The sequence below is a fragment of the Thunnus thynnus genome, chromosome 8 (genome assembly GCF_963924715.1).
Source record: "Thunnus thynnus chromosome 8, fThuThy2.1, whole genome shotgun sequence".
In the NCBI taxonomy this organism is placed as follows: Eukaryota; Metazoa; Chordata; class Actinopteri; order Scombriformes; family Scombridae; genus Thunnus; species Thunnus thynnus.
In genome coordinates this window covers 11,811,643-11,831,110 of record NC_089524.1, presented here as the reverse complement: position 1 = coordinate 11,831,110, position 19,468 = coordinate 11,811,643, and the positions used below count along the sequence as shown (strand labels likewise).

Sequence of the window (19,468 nt, the reverse complement as noted above, 5' to 3'; positions counted from 1 at the left end):
TGACATAATGTCAAAATTGTTATTTCTTCACATTCTGTTGATAATTTTAGGTAATTTTTGAACATTTTAAACTAAAATTCTGGCCAAATCTTGCATAGTGCACTTTTAAATCAAAATATAGACGTAGGCTATTAGTTGCTAAATTTACTTGAAGTATCAGAAGTAAAAGTACTCAATATGCAAAATGGCCCCACTCAGGGATATATTGATTATACATACACAGATATAGTGTCTGTAAAAAATAATTTCACCCGTCTTCTGGTTTTTCATGTTTTTTTGTCTCACAACATGGAATCAAAGGGGATTTACTTTTTTTTAACACTTAACAGAAAAAATACTCTTATATGTAAAAGTGAAACCTAATATAGATGTGAAATAAATGTAGCGTAAAAAGTAAAATATTTCCCTCTGAAATGTAGTAGAGTAGAAGTATAAGGCTGCATTAAATGGAAATACTCTTGTACTTAAGTACAGTACTTGTGAAAATGTACTTGATGTGTAGCATATTCACACAGGAAAAATGACATATATACTCAAAAGTCAGTATGCTGACAGTTGGTGTACAATATTGTCTCACCATGTTTTACACAAAGGAAAAGTTAGTGGTGCTCACAGCTGCAAAAAGTGTAAAAAAAAAAAATGCAGATGGTGGTGAAACAGCTAGACATCATAATATATATTAAATCTTTTGTATAATGCTTTCACCTTGTGAAGTTTAAGTTAGGCTGCAGTGTGATGTATTATTTATTTCCTGTCGGTATGAAATGATGACTTTTTTGTATACCAACAGCACAAATACTTAGTATGTATTATGGAAAAACAGCTCCAGTAAAAGGTTTCCAGAGATGTTCACCAGTGGAGGGCAGTAACAGTTTGCATTTAGCTCACTGTGATCAGCTACTTTTATCACCAGTGCTCCCAGAGAGAGAAAGTCTTCTGCTCTCCCTGCTGGACACTAACAGCAGGTGCACAGAAAGAGGTGAAATGTGAAGCAACTCATTTTTAGAGAATTAGAAATGTTTATTACTTATGGAACACTTTTTAGACATCATTCATACCTTATGGAAGAATACAGTTACAAAAAAAATGGTCCTTTATAATAGTATCAGAGAAAATAAATCCATACAAAAATAAATGGCTCGCAAATGGTTTGTAAAATGACAACAATGTTCTTCATAAAAATACAAATGCATGACAAATCATGAGGGTGCCAAAACAATTTTAAAACATACACAAGATCATAACATTTTGCATATGAAGTAGATTATTATATTATTATAATCACCACACATGGAATCAGCACATAATCATTTTTCATCGGCCAAGAAGGAATCTAATGAAAATATGAACTTAGCTTATAGACAGTCAGGAACAGTGAGAGACATGTTTTCCAGTTTGTGTTGAGGGTGTACAACGGAAAAATATAAAAATAGTCTAAATATTTTTACTATTTTGCATAGATTCAGCATATTTGAAATGATCACCGATTAAAAACAAACACTGTGTCTTTAGTATGTACAAATAACAGATAACATTATCACAGATGCTAATTACCTAATAGACAGATACATACTATAAATTTGTTCTTTTGATTCCTGCAGTACATAAAAACCATAAACCATTGTTTTAATGTTTATGTAGTAAAAACAGGATCCCTTAAAAGAATATACAATTGGCCACTAAGTCCCCTTTTTGGTCTCACTGCATCTATATTTAGATATTCAGTATCAAAATCTTAGTTTCGACATAAAGCCAGTACATTAGAATAATACATGTGGTCCTGGAAGAGAGCAGTTAACTCTGCTGATATTGATGTTAGTAACCAACACTGACACAGAGGTGAGACAAGCACAACAAAACGTAATTTTTGACAAAGTTAACGCCATGCAAAGGGTTAAAAAGAAACACATTTGCTTGCTAACAACCCCGGCAACCCGTCTCACCCATTACTGCTCCAACTCTTATCTCAACTGGAGATAAAACACGGAAAAGTTTCCAATTTAGAGAGCAAACAGAATCACAGAAACTGAGCACACTTATCATAGGTGACTCAAGGTCAGGTGACTTTAAGTTGACCTTTCTACAACCTCACCCTCTGATCTTCGCAGGTGGCTGCACATGGCTAACAATGAGCTGACCCTTTAAGAAAATGGCAGTGTTTGCTGTGGAAGTGGATTCAGCTCAGGCTGCTGTTTCCATTTCTCCCTAAAAAGTCATTTCATCCAGTTCTGCTGTCTTACAAACGATCAGATCATTAATATTAACATACCGTATGTTCCCTGTGTGTGTGTGTGTGTTTGTGTGTGTGTGTTTTTGTTACCTCACTGGGACCTTTTCTGGTATAAACACCTACCTCCTCAGGACCAGCAGTCCTCATGGGGACCAAGACGTGGTCCTAATGAGGCAAAATGTCATTTCTGAGGTCCTGGTTAAGTTTAGGGGTAAAGTGTGAACTGGTAATTAGGGTTTGGGTTAGGCTGTCCACAATGAATGGAAGTCAATGCAATGTCCTACCAAGGATAGCTGCTCAAACTTACAGTATGTTCCCTATGTGTGTGTGTGTGTGTGTGTGTGTGTGTGTGTGTGTATGTGTGTGTGTGTGTGTGTGTGTGTGTGCCCATGTGTGTCCAGTGAGTGTAGGAGCTGTACAGGTAACTTTGGTCTCAGCCTTTCACAGAGTCTTTGTAGCATTGTGGAGTGTATCTTGGCATCATGTGGACCATGGTAACTGTGAGAGCGGAGCGTAGAGACTCAGTGGGTTCATTAGTGGGTCTTGTCGTAGTCCTTCACCATGCGTTTGATGTAGAAAAGTTTGTGTCTCAGCCTGCGACACTCTTTCTTCTTAGACTGGTAGTCTGATGTCTACAGAGGAGAGAGAGCACATTTAATATTACTTAACAGTGTAACAATGTTTGCTTTTCTACTATATATTCAAAATAATAATAGAGTGAGAATAATAGAGTGAGCACAAATCAATTACAGAAGTTTTATGTGCAAAAGAATACCAAGAATAATACAATAGATGACATTTTGTCTGTGGATGTTTAAAACAAACTCTGTAACACTGCTGCCACAAATATCTGCATTATATTTGCAGGCAGGTTTATAAATTGTAAACTCAGAAATGTTTCCTCACCCGCTTCAAGTCCTTCAGTTGATTATATTCCTCTGCTACAGTCTGATGAAAGAAGAAAATACACTTATTATCATGCCAGCCTCACATTCAACCTGAATGTTGTTTTTCTTTTCCTGTTCAACATCTCTGTTTGACACCTGAATAAAAACATTTATCTATCTTTGATTAAAAAAAAATACATGTTTCTATCTGAATATATCCAACTAATACTTGAAACTATTCACTTCCATTAAGAGTTGTGAGTTGGAGGACAGATTTATTTCCACAACATCCCTACACAGAGTACAGCAATGTCAGATACGGTGGATATTTGATCTGGCTGAACTAAGAGCACGAGTGACTCATCAACTGAAAATGAAATTGTGCAAATTCTGAATGTTCTGGGTTTCAATATCTGAATTTTGGCACTTGTAAAGCAGGAGCAAGAAAAAGGAGCATGAGCTGGAGCATTTTAGTTACAGTGTATGAGGATGATCTTCCCTACAGCAGCTCTGATTTTTAATTTAGACTCATCTTGCTTTCATAACCACATTTTCTGTTCAGCTATGCCAGTCTCATCACTCTTTGAGTTGCGTCCTGCGTATGTCTCACCTGGTATTTGACAGAAGTCTCATCCAGTGTGTCCAGCTGCCGGCTGAGTTTGTTTAAGTGATCGTTAATGTCGTCCATCTCTGCGCACAGGCGCTTGTACTCCCTAAGGTCGGCATCAAACTCTCTCTTATAGGCATGACGTTGTTCATCAGATGTTATCTCCGGATACATGCTGGAGGAAGAGGAGAGGGAGAGCAAGGAGGAGCAAAGGAACAAAAAGTATGGAGAGTTTGGAGAGGAGAGAAAGACAAACAGATATCAACATCAGAGATAAACTTGCAAAAAAACTTCCTGTACATGAAAAGCACACCTTACAAACTTCAATGAGGTCATCAGACTCCCTGTGGTTCAGACTGCTGAACACAGAGCACAGAGATCAAGGAGACATGAGTGCTGGTTGTTGTGGTCCACTCCAAATGTCTCCAAATCAGGGTGTATCCAAACAACCAAATATAACAAGTTTCTCGTAAACTACACCGATTCCTCTGTTTTGTACCTTTGGCCCAATTCTCTCATTATGCCTCAGTACAAGCAGTGTGGAATGGCATGCTTCAGGAGATTAACTAATCTCCTGGACAGAGTGAGGAATATACAGAACGTAGCTTTTTCCATCTGCATGTTTGACTGAAAGTTAGAATTAATATTCACCTTCTTTGCTCCCTATTCATCTGTTTATGTGCTCATCTATACTTGCGTGTTCTATTCAAAGGATGTTGTAGTTGCATTGTCTTGTAAACAAAGTCACTCTCGTGTGAGGCTGATTCTCTGAGCTTACAGTTATTCATTCAAATCAGAGAATTTAGGTCTGGTCCTAAGGGAGCAATAGTATTTGACTGCAATCTACATGCTGTGTTCTTTGCTAAAGACATTTCCATCTCTAATCCAGACGGTGTATGAGCAGCTCAGAGATACAGCTGTACAGTCGTGGAAGCTTAAATCTCACCTCTCCCACTCCTCTGGGTCGAGTTCGTTGCCTGTCTCTCCTCCTGTGGTGTACTCCGTCTCATACTGAGACTCATCCAGCTCGGGGTTACGTCTGCGTCTCTTGCCCCTGTTGGCAGAAGGTTTACGGCCTCCGCCTGTCTCTTCTGAAGGACTAGAGCTGGTCCTTCCACCGTGGGAGAAGACATCCGATGGTCGGCTGGTGGTCTGCTCTGAGTATCTGCGGGTCAGCAACAAAGACATGAGAAGATTAGACAAGACCTCTTCAACTGTCCTAGAAAGTCTTCTTCATTAAGACCAGAGTAAAATAAAAACCTAGAAAAATCTAGAACGGCAACTATGCTCTTAAAGCTCTTAGAAACATTTTATATGGAAACATTTGTCTTAAATAATAATGTTTTATTTATACAGTGCTTTTAAAAGGCACTCAAAGACACCTCACATCGATAAACAAAATGGCAAAAGGAACGACAATAACAACAGAGCAGCAGGAAAGACACTGTTAAAAGCAAAAACAAAAACAGTAAAAGAGAATAAAAGACGTAGTGTCAATTTAAAAGTAACGGACTAACAGCTACTGCGTCAAATACTGTAACAACACCTTTGGCCAAAGTGCCTGAATAAACAAGGATTGAATGTTTCCAAAAGCGCTGAGTCACTCTTGACTTAACACTTTTAGATACGTACTTGTATAGAGACAATGTATGTCTAGTCTGGTGTTTTATGTCTTGAAAGGCCTCCTTGCTGTGTTTAGAGGGATATAAGGGTCGTACTGACTTTTGTTTCAACACAAATTATCAGTGAGATTCTACACAGGATCTAGTACAGTTAAGTACAGTAAAAGTACAATTAAGTTTACGGGATCTAGTACAGTTAAAGTACAGTTAAGTTTACGGGATCTAGTACAGTTAAGTACAGTTAAAGTACAGTTAAGTTTTTACAGGGTAAATCTGTAATTTCCTTGACAGTCTAAGAAACAGACAATTTACTCCAAGAACATCATGACCCAAATAACACCACTATCTTTAGGAGTGGTGTTATATGAGACTATGACTAAACATAACAAATATTTACTGATATGGGTTAGACTGATGCCATATGGATGAAGGTAGACAGTGTGAACCACTAATGATTATTGTTGCTTGCACCCTGTAATTTGACTCTGTACCATGTGGATGGCTCCAAGTGACCAGGAATCAGGTGCAGCTCTTTCATAACAAGAGGGGGAGACATGCTCAATTTTGTAGGTTTGTAGGGATTTGAAGAGGAATCCAAATCCAGCGGAGCAGATATTACAAGTTCTTACAAAAACAGGGCTTCATTACGTCAACAACTGGGCACACTGCAGGTCCTCAGGCTAACATTTTTCTGCTTATGAAATGGCAGCAATGATTATTTTGTGATCCCATTTTGTACTTTGAACTCCCTCAAAATCCTTACGTTGCTGAGTACAAAATTAAATGATTTGGTTATTTTATTTAGTTAACAGTGCAGTAAGATCATTCAGAAATATGAGATGGACTTGTTTTTCAAAGGTACTGAGATGTTAAGAAACTGTAAAGAGAGGAGTACTTGACAAAACTTTACACACACACACTGCAGTCTTGAGGACATTAACACAAACAGCGTGCTTCAGAAATCATTGAAGAAAAGCAAATACACTACTTCACAAACATGCTGCCTTTTCCCTTCCTCTGGGAATTCAATGAACATGAGAGAAAAAAAAAAAAAACAAGGAAAAGTTAATCCAACAAGGGCTCAAAGGTCACACAAACACAGCTCTCTACTGTGGGTGGGGCAATATATTTTCATGGGTTTTAAAACAAAGCAGTGATTAGATATCGCTTGTGTCACGTGTTTTGAGGTTTTGTTTGGAACCTTTACAGTATAAAGACTAAAAGGATGCTGCTTTTTCCTTGATAGAAGTTGAATAGAGGGATTAAAGCAAGAAAATATATGTGAGCCTGAAAAATTGTCCAGGAGTAAATGTGTACAGTGTATTGAATTAAGTATTATATGAATTTAAAACTGTTCTAATCCTGAAATCAGACATGGTGTCTGAGAACTTAAAGCACTGTGTATATAAAAAACTGTCAATTTCTGTTTTTGGATTTTCACACATCTACCTCAACAGAAAGACATTCACAGCTTAAGTATTTATTAAGAGTGTTTCGAAACATTTAAATCGGGCTCTGGACTCACTGGTTGTTGTCGTACGTGTCCCCATTAAAGGAGCTGCTGTCCACCTTGGCTGGGGAGTAGGAGATGACACTGTTGGCTGAAGCGTTGAGCAGTCCGCCTGCTTTCTCTGACACCAACAGAGTTGGGGCGTCTTGAACACTGTGGCTTTCCTCCACATTGTTCACCTACAGCAGGCAGGAAAGAACAGAAGGAACAGACTCAGCAAACACAAACAAACAACTGAAACACTCACAAAGAGCAAACCTCACCACAGGCTCATTTTCTGACTGACATCCTGCTTATAAATCCATTATTCTTCTTTTCCTTATATCTTAACTGACACGTTTAAATGACCTGCACAGCCACAAACAGGACAGTGTTATTACACTTTACATTGTTGAAAAGGAATTTATTTGGACAGTTTAAACATTAGCAGTGACCTTTAAATGAGAAAGGAAAGCTATTTCCACAGCACAGACAAAGGTTTGGTAATTAGTCCTTAAAGTTTGAGAGAGCAGCGGGGCACGTAATTGGACGGCACAGTCCAGCTCCTTAATGAAATGATGGTTATCTGCTTGGTTCACCGTGCCTGAAAAGTTCCAGAGAACTAAAACAAAGGATGACTTAAGGTTCATTGTAAAACACACTCAACACTAATTTTAAATAAACCGAATGCCATTGTTTGTAGCATTTCCCCATATGCTAAGCCTGTTTCTGATAACCTTCTGACCTTAAAAGATTAATCATAAAGATATTACATACACACAGAAGACAATGGACAGTAACTGAATCTTGGCTTTCACTTCTATCTGTTGTCTTATGTCTTCATGAACACCTGGGACGGATGTGTTCCTCTTTTCTTTATTCAAACAAAAGGAAACAGTGTCCGTCATGTGAAAACATTTGCCTTAATCTGTATTACCAAGTCTTCCTGTGAGGCCAGAGAGCCTGCATGAGAGAATTCCTCACAATGAAGGCTTCGGGGGTGGTCACCGTTTCTTCTACTGTGAGACCAGTAACTTTATCAATCATTAGATTCCTTTTACGAGACCTCTACACAACATGGTAGCTATTGTTTTTGATGACTAACTGGCTTAATGTTAGTAAAAACTGAAGGTATTGAGGCTCCTAAAAACAAAAAAGAGAAAGTAAAACTAAAATCATCTATTGTATAAATGAGCGAGCAGGTTTTAAATCAAGCTCAAACTCTACTCACAAAGTATGTGCCTTTGTATATGGGCTATCACTGATATCACTGGTGCTGACTGGTGAGGTGACATGTTTCTGTATATTACATTAAATATCACACTAGTGAATAAAAATGTCCTGAGCAGGAGTAATCTGCAGGATAATGTTCCTCTGAAATAAGACATCTGACATTTAATACACCTGCACACGAATGTATGAATATTTTCTTTACTTGTCTAAAATGTATATATTCTGCGTGGTAAAACACACTCCTTACATTTTTTAATTTACCAGCCTTTGGCAAGTGAGCCAAAAATCCATTTCAAGCCCAGGTTAGAATTAAGAACTCACTAATACCCCACTATATAAAACTCTTATGAAACCTCCACTCCCCTGCTTCTTGAATGCTGCATTACGGAGCAATCTCCTAAATTCCTCACAGTGCAGGAGCAGAGGAAAATATCAGCTTAGCTCCCAAAAAACAACAATCATAGTTGTTGGAGCGCTTGGGTGGGGGAGAGCTACCCTCCTTGCAGCTGCAGGAGAATCCCGTTTGAAGAGTGCAGCTTCAATCCCAACAATGGCCTCTCAGTGAGCAGCGCAGCGGCTGCTGCACCATGAACAGACTATGTAAGCACAGTAAGAATGTCTGAGATACTTGAACCTGGTGAAGCAAAGCAAGGAGGCAAAGATGGAGAGGCAGGGGGGGACAGAGCGCTGGATGTCGACGAGGGAGGGGAAACAAAGGGAAGCAGAAAGGCATGGAGAAGGCAAAGTGAGGGAGAAGAGCATGTGTAATAAAAGAAGTGGGGGAAGCAGCATCATGATGGAGCAAGACAGAAATCAAGGACAAGTAGAAGAAGAGGGGAAGTGACATGATGTTAAGAGCGAGAAAAGCAAGGATAGAGATTTATGTAAGCCGTAAAATGTCCACTTGAATAATAAAAAACGCTCTTAACTGCAGGCCTGTGCTTCACTGAAGACGATGCTACTTGTGTGTTGCAAATTGCACAAAACAGTTTTTACAACTAGCTTTAATGAGCAGCAGTAACCAAGATTTATAAGAGAAGATACATTGAATGCTACAGCAAAACTACTGAAAAAAAGAAAAACCACAAACCCTTTGTCATTAATGGTTCACCAACATTTTGTTTTTTAATATAACATTATTGTAACATGTTAAACGTCCAAACTATAACATTATATGCTTAAAATCACGTTCTCTCTCTATTTTGATGTTTTAACCCATGTCTATGAAACCAGCCCCAGATGCCTACGCTCTACATCTGTGCAGCAATTCAGCATTTCCAGCACACAGACAGCCCTGCAGAAACCGACTCTGATGACCTCATGCAGCAGACACAATGCAACCCCCCTGGGCGAGCTGAATGAGGCCAGTGTGTGAGGTCATCAGAGTGAGCCAGGCCTCCCTGAGCTCAGCAACAGAGATGGTCCAATCTCAAACCAACTACAGCCTTAGACTGTCACTGGCCTTGTGTTTAAAGGAGCCAAACAAGCCTGATGACTCATTTTGTGGCACTGATTTGCAGGTAGTGCAGCAACGAAGAAAAAATAATCAGTACAGTGTAGAAGATTTGAAAAATGAGGAAAATGAGGACAGATGAGCCAACTCTAACACACCACACCTGTTTATTGAAGCTATAACAAAGACAGAAGATGTATATCAGCTATAGTGGCCATACAATAACTGCACACTTTGAACCTGTGATTCTACAGATTACAGTCTTAAAACAGCAAAGTCATATATGTGCCACAGCCTACATACATATTTCAATCTTTGACACTGACTAGCTTGAATAAATAATGACCTGACAGTCATGAAAACTTTTGCGCAGCTTTAAAAATTCAAAACGTATCTCTTACACACTTGAATGTCAAGACGTGTTAAATGTCTAAATAGAGTAGCAGTAAACTTAACTACTTAAACTTAACTACTGTACTTACAATAAATCTGATGACATCAGTGAGCATGGCTCCATTTATAGACACTAGTGCTAGTCACAGGATTCACTCTGGGCTTGACTCATTTACTCTCGTCTGCTCTGACTCCACACCTCTGTGTGCACGATACCATCCAATGACAACCCCTCTCAAAAACAAACAGCTCTATATAATCAAATATAACACCATGTCTGATTAGTTCTTCTTTAGGTGAGATAAGCTATTGATTCTGAGTCCTTTATGTGTACAGATACGCTGGCGCTGCAAACTTGTTGCAAATGTTACGCCCCTCTGAGCCTTTTGAAATGTGAACACCATCTGCAAAGTCTCAGATTTCAATACTGCTGTTTATCAATTACATTTTTTTGCTATAGTACATTAGCATACTGTTATATCTCTGTCATTCAGTCTATGAAACAGGCATCATTTGAAAAGTGGCAGTTGAAGTCAATAATCAATCCATATTTCAGATAACAGTCCCACATTTAAAAACCTGAGGCAGGCTCTCTAGAAACTACCTGCTTGCTCGCTATCTTCTGAGGTAGTTAATGATTACTCAGAGTGAAACCAGGTAGTAGACCATGAGCAAACAGGCACTGACTGCTATCAGCCCTGACCCTGAACAAAGTGACTCTGTCAGAGGAAACACTGGTACGGTAGTCTTACTGTTTCCCTCTGGATGCTATAAAGTGATAAAGATCTATATATGACACCCTTTTTGGACTTTCAGCTCATAAATACAAGCAATGAAAAAACATATGAGAGATGTGAACTGGTACACAACATTACAAAGTCTATCAGGAAATACAGCACAAATATAGTGTGTCAGAAATAGCAATAACAAACCAACCTTGGGATTGAGCAAGTCTCAGTCTGGCTATTTTGCTGCTCTGCATCACCACAATCAACCTAACCAATCTTTATAACTGATGACTACCGAAGTGGGATGACTACATGACTCATTACCTACGTGCTTACTTACTTTGTATTGTAAAAACAGGTGGAAACTAATTTCCCACATACCAACAAGTCACACAATTCGGTGACAGATGGGGAAAAGCGTATGTCAATCAGTTTTGTTGGCTGAAATCTACTATACAGGAAAAAAAATAAATTTCATCATCTAATCAAATCAGTGAACATTGTATTCCATCAACCTTTCCTAAGGCTGGATTTAAACTCCCTCCGACCCTGTTCAAATGACTGCAAGCTGTGCATGCAAAAACTCTGGGTCAGTTAGGGTCAAAATGTGATTTTTGTTTGTAAATCCCATGTAAATCCAGATTTATTTAGCTGTGATTACCGTCCTGTTGTCTCTTACCCAGTCCTCTACATCTCTGCCCTCTGAGGCCTTCCCATCAACAAGAGGCCTATCCCAGTTGATGTTGGGTTTCCCGTAGCGCCAGATCTTCCCTCTAGTTTTGTGTGCGAAAAAAGCCGCAACACCCAAGGCGATGACAATCAGGAATCCACACACCATGGCAACCCCCTGGGAAAGCAAGAACATGGGAATAAAATCTCAAGTTCTCAAGAAGATAAGTTCTGAGATAAGGCTGGGTTATTCTGGTACAAGATGTACACAAAATACACGTGTGACGTCATTACAACAATTCGTGGCGCCATGTACCATGAATGTAACAAATTCTTAAAGTTAAGAAATTACATTACAAAAAAATAAAGGGCTGTTAATATGAGAAGCTGTAATATACTCGTGACGCAAGTAAAATCAAGCGTTTCCATTACATTTATTTATTCCATTACATTTATATCAACAACAAATATGATGATCAACTAATGAGTAATTTAATGAGCAAAAATGAAAAAACATTGCTGGTTCCAGCTTACATTTACATTTAGTCATTTGGCAGACGCTTTCATCCGAGGCAAGACAATCAAGCGATAGAGGACAGAGACTGGTACAAATTCTCAAGTAGCTGATCAGGTCCACCAAATGTAAGGATTTTCGGCTTTTCTTTGTTTATATTATTAATGTCTTTCCGATCTGGACTGTTCGACGGACAAAACAAGAAATATGAAGGCGAGAAATTGTGATGGGAAAATTCCACTATCTTCTGATATTTTTAGAGCTATTATTACAGTTACTATTAGAGCCTGATCTATTTAACATAATGTTATGAATATTAACAAGACCATCGTTAGACTACTTTATCTACTACATGCATATATATAGAGTCTGGGAGATGTGGTGTCACATCAACAACTGATCCAACCCTTCATATCTACAAAATATCCACAGAAAAAGCTACAAACCTCCTGAGGGTCCACAAAGCAGTAATGGTAGAGGTACTGGTTGTATATGGGGAAGCCTCCCACTCCTCCCATCTGGGAATAGCTGGTCTGATAGAGGTTCTGGCACATCATGAGCATTGGATTGTACATCATGCTGGAGGATCCTTGGGCCATTGGGTTCACCCCAACGATATAGACAATGGTTATGATGCCCTGTGAAAGACACAGAGTTAGTACATTGACAACCATAAAAGTCTCTTATTTAAAAAGACTTACATAAGTATTCCTCAGTGCTCAATTGAAATGTAACTAAGACAACAATATCAAATCAAATGAGGTCAGTTATATAGCAGCAACCATCAACCCAGTGATTAGCTGAACATACTGTAAGTGCAAAAGGTAAAGTACAACGAGGAGTTTTTTTTTACTTTGGACTAACAAACCTTTGGTGGAACATTGGGTTCAGAACAGAGTGTAACTGTGCAATGGTTTAGGACTGTATAAGGGAATATCATATCATTACAGAGTTATGTGACTGGTTTTGAAAGTTCATAAGTTTACAACAATTTTATTTGGCACATGGGATGGAAACTTCCAAATATTAAACATAAATGTGAGATGCTTCAGTAGAAGGATGCTCTGCTAATGCAGAAAACAACAGCAGACTGAAAATGAATTCCAATTTATGTTTCATTGTTCCTTACAACAATGAGAATGGTGGTTTTGCATATTTCTTTCTTTTCTGGATTTTTAAAAATTTGAGCTGTTTCTCTATAAAAAAGCTGTTAAATGTATGAGAAATGACTTCACTGTAGAGGATGAAGCACAAGCTGATATTGTTGTATTAAGAATCCAAACAACATTACAGCAGAGAAAACAGTGCTACCTAACTGTGGCCAAGAGGCAGGAGTTCTCATTCCACACATTTCTTGAAGAAGGGAGTCTTTAGACTGAATCTGAGTTCTACTTGGAGACCGTTGTGATTTGCACAGCATTTTATCTTTTGTTCTTGTATACAGAAATGTTTTGTACTCTTATGAATGAATCACCACTGGTTTATGTCCACACAGAGGTCGTTGAAGAGTGCATAAACAACAGAGAAGTGGAAAGGCTTTAACATAGACCACACAATGTAACTGAGTATTACCTGCAGGACACCCATTAAGATGCTGGCTATCAGGAGAGCCAGAAAGAACTTCCTGCTGCGGACGGTGTTGGACTTAGAGAAGCTAGCAATGAAGAATGCCAGCGCCCCTATGAAGTTAATGGCTGCCATGGCAAGCATTGTAGTTTTGGCTGAGTAGGGTGAAATGTAGGAGCCGTAGCCACCGTAGCCTCCATAACCCCCATAACCACCGTATCCTGAGCCGTAGCTCCCGCCGTAGCCTCCGCCGTAGCCCCCGCCGTATCCTCCGCCGTATCCACTGCCATAGCCCAACCCAGAGCCATAACCCATTCCATATCCATACTGCATGTCCCACATGAGAGTGGAGGCCACGCAGGCAAATATTGCCACACACAGCACGATCACTGTAGCCATCATGGCTTTGATGATCCCAGGAGGTGACAGCCATTTGTAGAAGTTTTGCGGTTTTTCCTCAATGTAGTAAGAGCCCGGCGGAGGTGGGTACGCGTTGTAATCACTCTGAGGAGCATGAAAGCTGCCTGGTGGAACAAAGCCGTGGTTGGATGGTGAGGTGAAAGGAGGACTGTAGACAGGCGGACTGTCGTAGTTCTGCTTGTCAAACATTGCTGAAAGATGTCCGAAACTGTAAACGAAAACAACAAAACAAAGAGTTTGTGGACAATCCTTGGACCCAAAATCTCAGCAAATGACCTGCGCCAACTAGGAAGGGCTGTGCTGCTCTGTTTTTCAGCAGCACTGATATGAGTAATGCTACGTCAAGATACAGGAAAGTTAGGCGTGACTGTCTTTGGTAATGAGGCTTAGTAACAGATCAGTGTAAATGTTTTACTATTTCCAAGGCAGTGTGATTTATGAAGGTACATGTGAAGCTTGTTTGTGCAATTTTCTCTTCTGGTCAGGTTGAGTAAATTAGGTTTTACAGAGGGAAGAAAGTGTATCGCTTTTCATATCATGAACTAGATAAAGCCTGCTTTTTTACATTAAGATAAAAATGAAATATTAGAGGAATGACCTTAGCTTTGAGTTCTCTGAACCAGCAAAGTCTCAATCACTGTGGAGATGCCAGTACCAGGACGGGGAGTGCAGCCAAACAACAATACTTTCCTTTTTGCGTCTTCACAGGCAGTGGGAGTCTTTCTCCAGCCCACACAATGCCCAGCCAGACTTTGAACATTTCATATCGCTTTTTTGCTCTTTTTTTTGTTACAAATCTTACAGAGATATGCAAAGCCACAGTGTGTACGACTTAACAATGCCCATTCTTCTACACCGAGTCATTCAGGGAGTGGGCAGTTTGAATGAAAAGGCAAGTAAACAACAGAGCAGAGTTACTCTACAGGACAAACAATGAGAACATTAATGCATCTTTTTACTTTTTTCTTACTTGCTAGCTGTAATCTCAGTCTAATATGAACACAGTGCTGTGTGTAATGTGTTATTAAACACAATGTGACACATCATCTGTTAATGCACCAGGTAACAGCAAATAATTCAGTGATTATGGGGCTGTAACTAACGATTATTTTCATTATTGATTTGTGTATTATTCTTCATTTATTCTATCAAGTGTCATGAAATAGTGAAAAATGCACATGATCCCAGAGCTCAAGGTCACATCTTCAAATTTCTTGTTTTGTTTGATCAATAGTTCAAAAACTAAACAATATTCAATTTACAAAGATATAAAAAGGAGAAACGCAGTAAATCTTTGCTTTAAAAAGGGTGGAACCAGAGAACTTTTCGCATTTTTGCTTGATAAATGACTTCAATGATGAATTGATATTAAATTTGTTGCCAATTTATTTTGTCTACTGACTAATCGTTTAATTGTTTCAGCTCTAGTCAAAGCCTAGTAGTCTGTTTTACTGAACTCTGTCTTCCAGTGGCACCACAGTCCTGATTTAAACAACAAAAACACTTTTTTCATCTACATCTTGCTCCAGTTCGGGCACTTAGGCAGGATTGTGAGGGAGCTCGAAAGCCAGAATGCACAGACATTCAGACAGAGAGACGTCCCTGGCAGTGCCCATAGTCTACAGTCCGGGGTAATAACTCTTCTATCTTTATGGGGCTCTGGCACACATGGCAGAAGAAGTCTCGCCTCAGAGCCTCCATCCCAGACACCTTCCTATTATTCCCCCCCTCATTCCTCCATATACTTCATCCCCCGTACAATTCCCCTGTCTCCGACTCTCTGCTTGCCCCTCTACCCCCTCCCTCGATAACTTCTTGCCTTTGTTTTGGGAGCAGGAGGGGAAAAAGTCAAGGCTGCTCGTCACGGGAATAGTGTTGCCATGGAGTCAGGGTAAAAAAAAAAAAAGAAAAAAAGAAAATTGGGGCACTGTCCAGGGAGGACCAAACAACAGCTCCTCTGTGCTGCTCCTGAGTGAAGTTAGACAGGAGACACAGAAAGAGGGGAGGACAGGTGGATGGGTATGTTTTGCGCAGCGGTGTCAGGTGTCCTTTATTGTTGGTCAACAGGCTGTCCGTCAGCCAGTGGGTTCTTGTTTATTTTCTGCTGCACAACTGTGATTTTTGAAATGTCTTCTTTATTACATAAGAAAAGCACCTTTCAAGCCCAAATTTCCTTTCAGTCAGGTATACAGTGAAATCTTGAGTGAAGTCTTCAAAATCTAAATATTTGATTCCTCTGTACCTGATGAAAAGACAATTTGAGTTTGAGATGGTGTACTTTTCCTGTAGAATAAAGTACAAATTTTAAAAGGAGCGTTGTGTCAGTCAATTAATCAATTAGGCAATTATTTTGATAATTGTTCAGTTGTTTAAATCTTTAATCAAGCAAAAATGCCAAATATTTCATGGTTTCAGCTTCTCAAATCTATGAATTTAGCCGCTTGTCCTTGTCTGAAGATTTTAATGAACTTAATATCTTCTGGATTTGGACTGTTGGTCGGACAAAATGAGACGAGTGTAATAGGTATTTCCCACAACTTTCTGATATTTTATAGACCATTTAATTAAAAGAATAATCAGCACTTTAATCTATAATGAAAATAATCGTGAGTCACAACCATAGACTCAGCACCTGTACAAGGAGGATGTACAGGTGGTTATTAAAGCAGGTGGTTATGGATACTGATTATTAAAGCCCACAAAACTACAAAGATTCCTTTGGATCATTTGCTCATTAAGGGGAAGCCTATTAATTATTAAACAGCAAACAGTTTCCTGAAAACAGGGCATCATACTTTTATGATAACATTGCAGTAGAAGCAACAACAGAGCAACAATAAAAGGAGTAACAGTAGTAGTAGTGGTAATAGTAGTAGTATAGTGGTGTTTGTCTAAAGTTGGCTCACAAATCACATTTTCAAGCTGGACAGAAAGTGCAGCGTTCTGGCCACAGGTCAGGTCAGACACCCACCAGCCGCAGCCTGAACTCCGCTACAACACAGAGACTCTTATCATCTGTTTCTGATAATGGAATTCCAGTCATACAGTCACATGTCTCACATCTGTCAAAAACAATTACGGCCCTGCCCCATGTAGGCTGGGACCCACAGGGACACCCGCAGGAGTCAGCCAAGACTCCCTACCTAAAAAAACACCCCACTGAAAAATCTCCTGGACTTAGTAAAACTTCTGGGGAAAAAAAACACCTGTTGTTTATTCAGTTGCAAATGTTTTAGGTACCAAATGCACTGTAACACAAAAACTTGAACTGTTTTAGAGAGGTGCTGATTCAACTATATATTAATTTTGGAAGTCTGTGGTGCTCTTCAATTCCACTGCAGTATACTGGAAGGTGTTTCAAATATTTTGTCCACCCCATTTATATCAATGAGGGTAGCTTTCAAAATGACCATAAAGTCAACCAGCACCTCTCTAAACAGTCTAACAAAAACTGACCTTATTAACCTTCATGAAGATAAGATTTATTGCAAGACTGTTATATTAGACTATATTAGTTTTAATTAAGTCAGATGTACCTAGTGAGTGTAATTAATGAGTCATTGGCTCGCAGTCTACAACACTAAAAAAATCTATACTTGACGGATAAAGAGACATTCATGCACAATATTCATTTCTTCTAACTGTGTAAATTACAGATACTAAACAAACATCTTTGAGTTCATTTATTTATGGGTGTTTTACTACTGTGTTTACAATCAGTTAAAGTGTAAACACCTTTAACACCATCATCAGGAAACACTGAGCTGAAATCACAGAAAAGCTATGAACCTGCTGTGATGTTTGGTGGTAGGGTTAGGCTACTTTTTTGATTGTTATTGATTACGGTTTGTTGATATAGGTTAAATGTTTTAGGCTAATATGTAGCTAGTTATTTCAAGCCACAGTTAAATCAAAAAGCTATCAGATATTATATTAATATAGGCTACCGTTATGGACGTAAGTTTTCCTTGATGTCAGTTTGGTCATAGTACATTTCTGAAATAAATAATTGTTGATTGGCTTCTTTATATTATCAATAACAGCATCAGAAGCGCAATAATGTTGTTAGAAAGCGTGAAGAGACTGTAAAACAAGATGAGTTTCCACCTGACGACTTTACAATCAACCGTTACAAATGTTTTCTTCACTCAGAAAACTCTAAGTTTCTTCAGGCAACAGCAGCGACTTTAAGAAAAATGAACAAAAGCACTTTGTGCACGTTTATTTTTTTGTTAAAGACTGTTGAAAAAAAGTAAAGCCTGCAATTAAAATCACCTTTCTCCATCTTACCTGAGGATCGCTGAGGAGGAATAACAACTGCCCGTCCCGGCTTCCTTGGAAACTCCTTTTTCTTAAAGTTTGGAGCAGTTAAGAAAAAATATGTGTCCGCCAAAAAAAAACACCTATGTCTCAGTTAATGTTCAGGAAAACCTCTTTATCTGAGGCTGACTTTAAAAGTCGTTTTTTTTCTCCGCTTCGGACGTCTGTCCCGGGCAGAGAAACACAGAGAGACAACGGTCACCTCACAGCCAACAGCTTCTGAACAGTCCGCGGTAATGAGGCAGCCGCACAACACCGCCAAACGGCCGGGTTTCAACCGCCAGAGGTCAGGCTTTGTGCTGTTAAATATTCAGAACACAGGACAAATATACATACCCATTTTGATCACATTTGAGGCAAATAAATGATATAAACAGTGTTGGGTAACGCGTAACCCGCTACATTACAACATTACTGCCATTAAAAAGCACCTCCTTACGTTACAGCGTTAACCGTTACCTACGGAGAAAAGTAACTCTAGAGTAACGTTACTTTTGCGTTACGAATACAGGAGACAGAGCAGTACGTTAGTTTATGTTGTAGTTGCTGTTCGTTTTTGTTATTTTCAATTACTATTACCAAAATTATTGCGTGGTGAGATTATCAATAAAGTTATGTTATGAATATGACCGTTTAGAGGTGCGAGACAAAAATTCAGAGATAAAACAGTCTCTTACCGTTCATCCGGTTCCACAGCGAGGAAACAGCTGAATAAATGTCAGGAACAAACTTACTGAAGGCCAGCAGATGAATATCAACTCGAACAAAGAAAAGTCTTGCGAGTTTCATTCACCACAAACATAAAAAAAGACATGAATATCTCATATTTTTCAGCGAAGTTAATTGAATCACTGCTTCTGTTTCTTCATTTTCCATGGAGTCAACGAGCCGAAAGACGGACAGCGCCACTCTGTTATTGCAACCCACATTGTGGTCGGAAGGGGGAATTACATCCTTAGTGATACATAACTGGTAACGGATTGCTTATTTGAAAGTGTAACGAAGTAACTGATTACTTAGATTGCAAAACTAACGCGTCACGTTACTCGTAGCAACAAACAGGTAATCTGAGTACTCTAACGCGTTACTTTGTAACGCATTACTCTCAACACTGATGATAAAATACATAAATAAATGATAACCGTCATCATAATGATAGTCTTCCGCCAGACAATATAGTTCTTGAACAGTCAGTTAGTGTTCATTTTGGTGAAAGTGAATAGTTGTTCAAGAAGTTGGGGGTTCATGTTTTTTGTTAAAATGCTCTGTTGATATTGGAAAAATAAAACTGGAAAATTACCAATTGAAACCTTCCAATTTCATTGATAAATCTATGC

General features: G+C 39.0%; 1 protein-coding gene across 2 annotated transcripts; it reads right to left on the bottom strand.

The window, feature by feature from the left end:
• Positions 1-996: 996 nt before the first annotated feature.
• On the bottom strand, positions 997-18,964 carry LOC137187545 (occludin-like). 2 transcript variants are annotated; one of them, XM_067596503.1, is made up of 10 exons: positions 18,809-18,964; positions 18,102-18,430; positions 13,398-14,019; positions 12,272-12,463; positions 11,322-11,489; positions 6,872-7,035; positions 4,671-4,889; positions 3,728-3,899; positions 3,137-3,178; positions 997-2,862 (listed from the first exon to the last, which is right to left on the bottom strand). In XM_067596503.1, the coding sequence occupies exons 3-10, from the start codon at positions 13,998-14,000 to the stop codon at positions 2,764-2,766; spliced, it is 1,659 nt and encodes a 552-aa protein (XP_067452604.1). In that variant the 5' UTR covers positions 14,001-14,019; positions 18,102-18,430; positions 18,809-18,964; the 3' UTR covers positions 997-2,763. The 2 variants fall into 2 exon arrangements, with proteins under 2 accessions (XP_067452604.1, XP_067452605.1); XM_067596504.1 differs by lacking the exons at positions 18,102-18,430; positions 18,809-18,964 and having other exon boundaries at positions 13,398-14,140.
• Between the last annotated feature and the right edge of the window lie 504 nt (positions 18,965-19,468).

Coding starts and splice junctions, on each gene's coding strand:
- LOC137187545 (XM_067596503.1), bottom strand. CDS start 14,000: ATGTTTGACAAGCAGAACTACGACAGTCCGCCTGTCTACAGTCCTCCT. Junction 3,179..3,727: donor AGACTTCTGTCAAATACCAG/GTGAGACATACG, acceptor TTCTTTCATCAG/ACTGTAGCAGAGGAATATAA. Junction 2,863..3,136: donor AACTGAAGGACTTGAAGCGG/GTGAGGAAACAT, acceptor TCTCCTCTGTAG/ACATCAGACTACCAGTCTAA.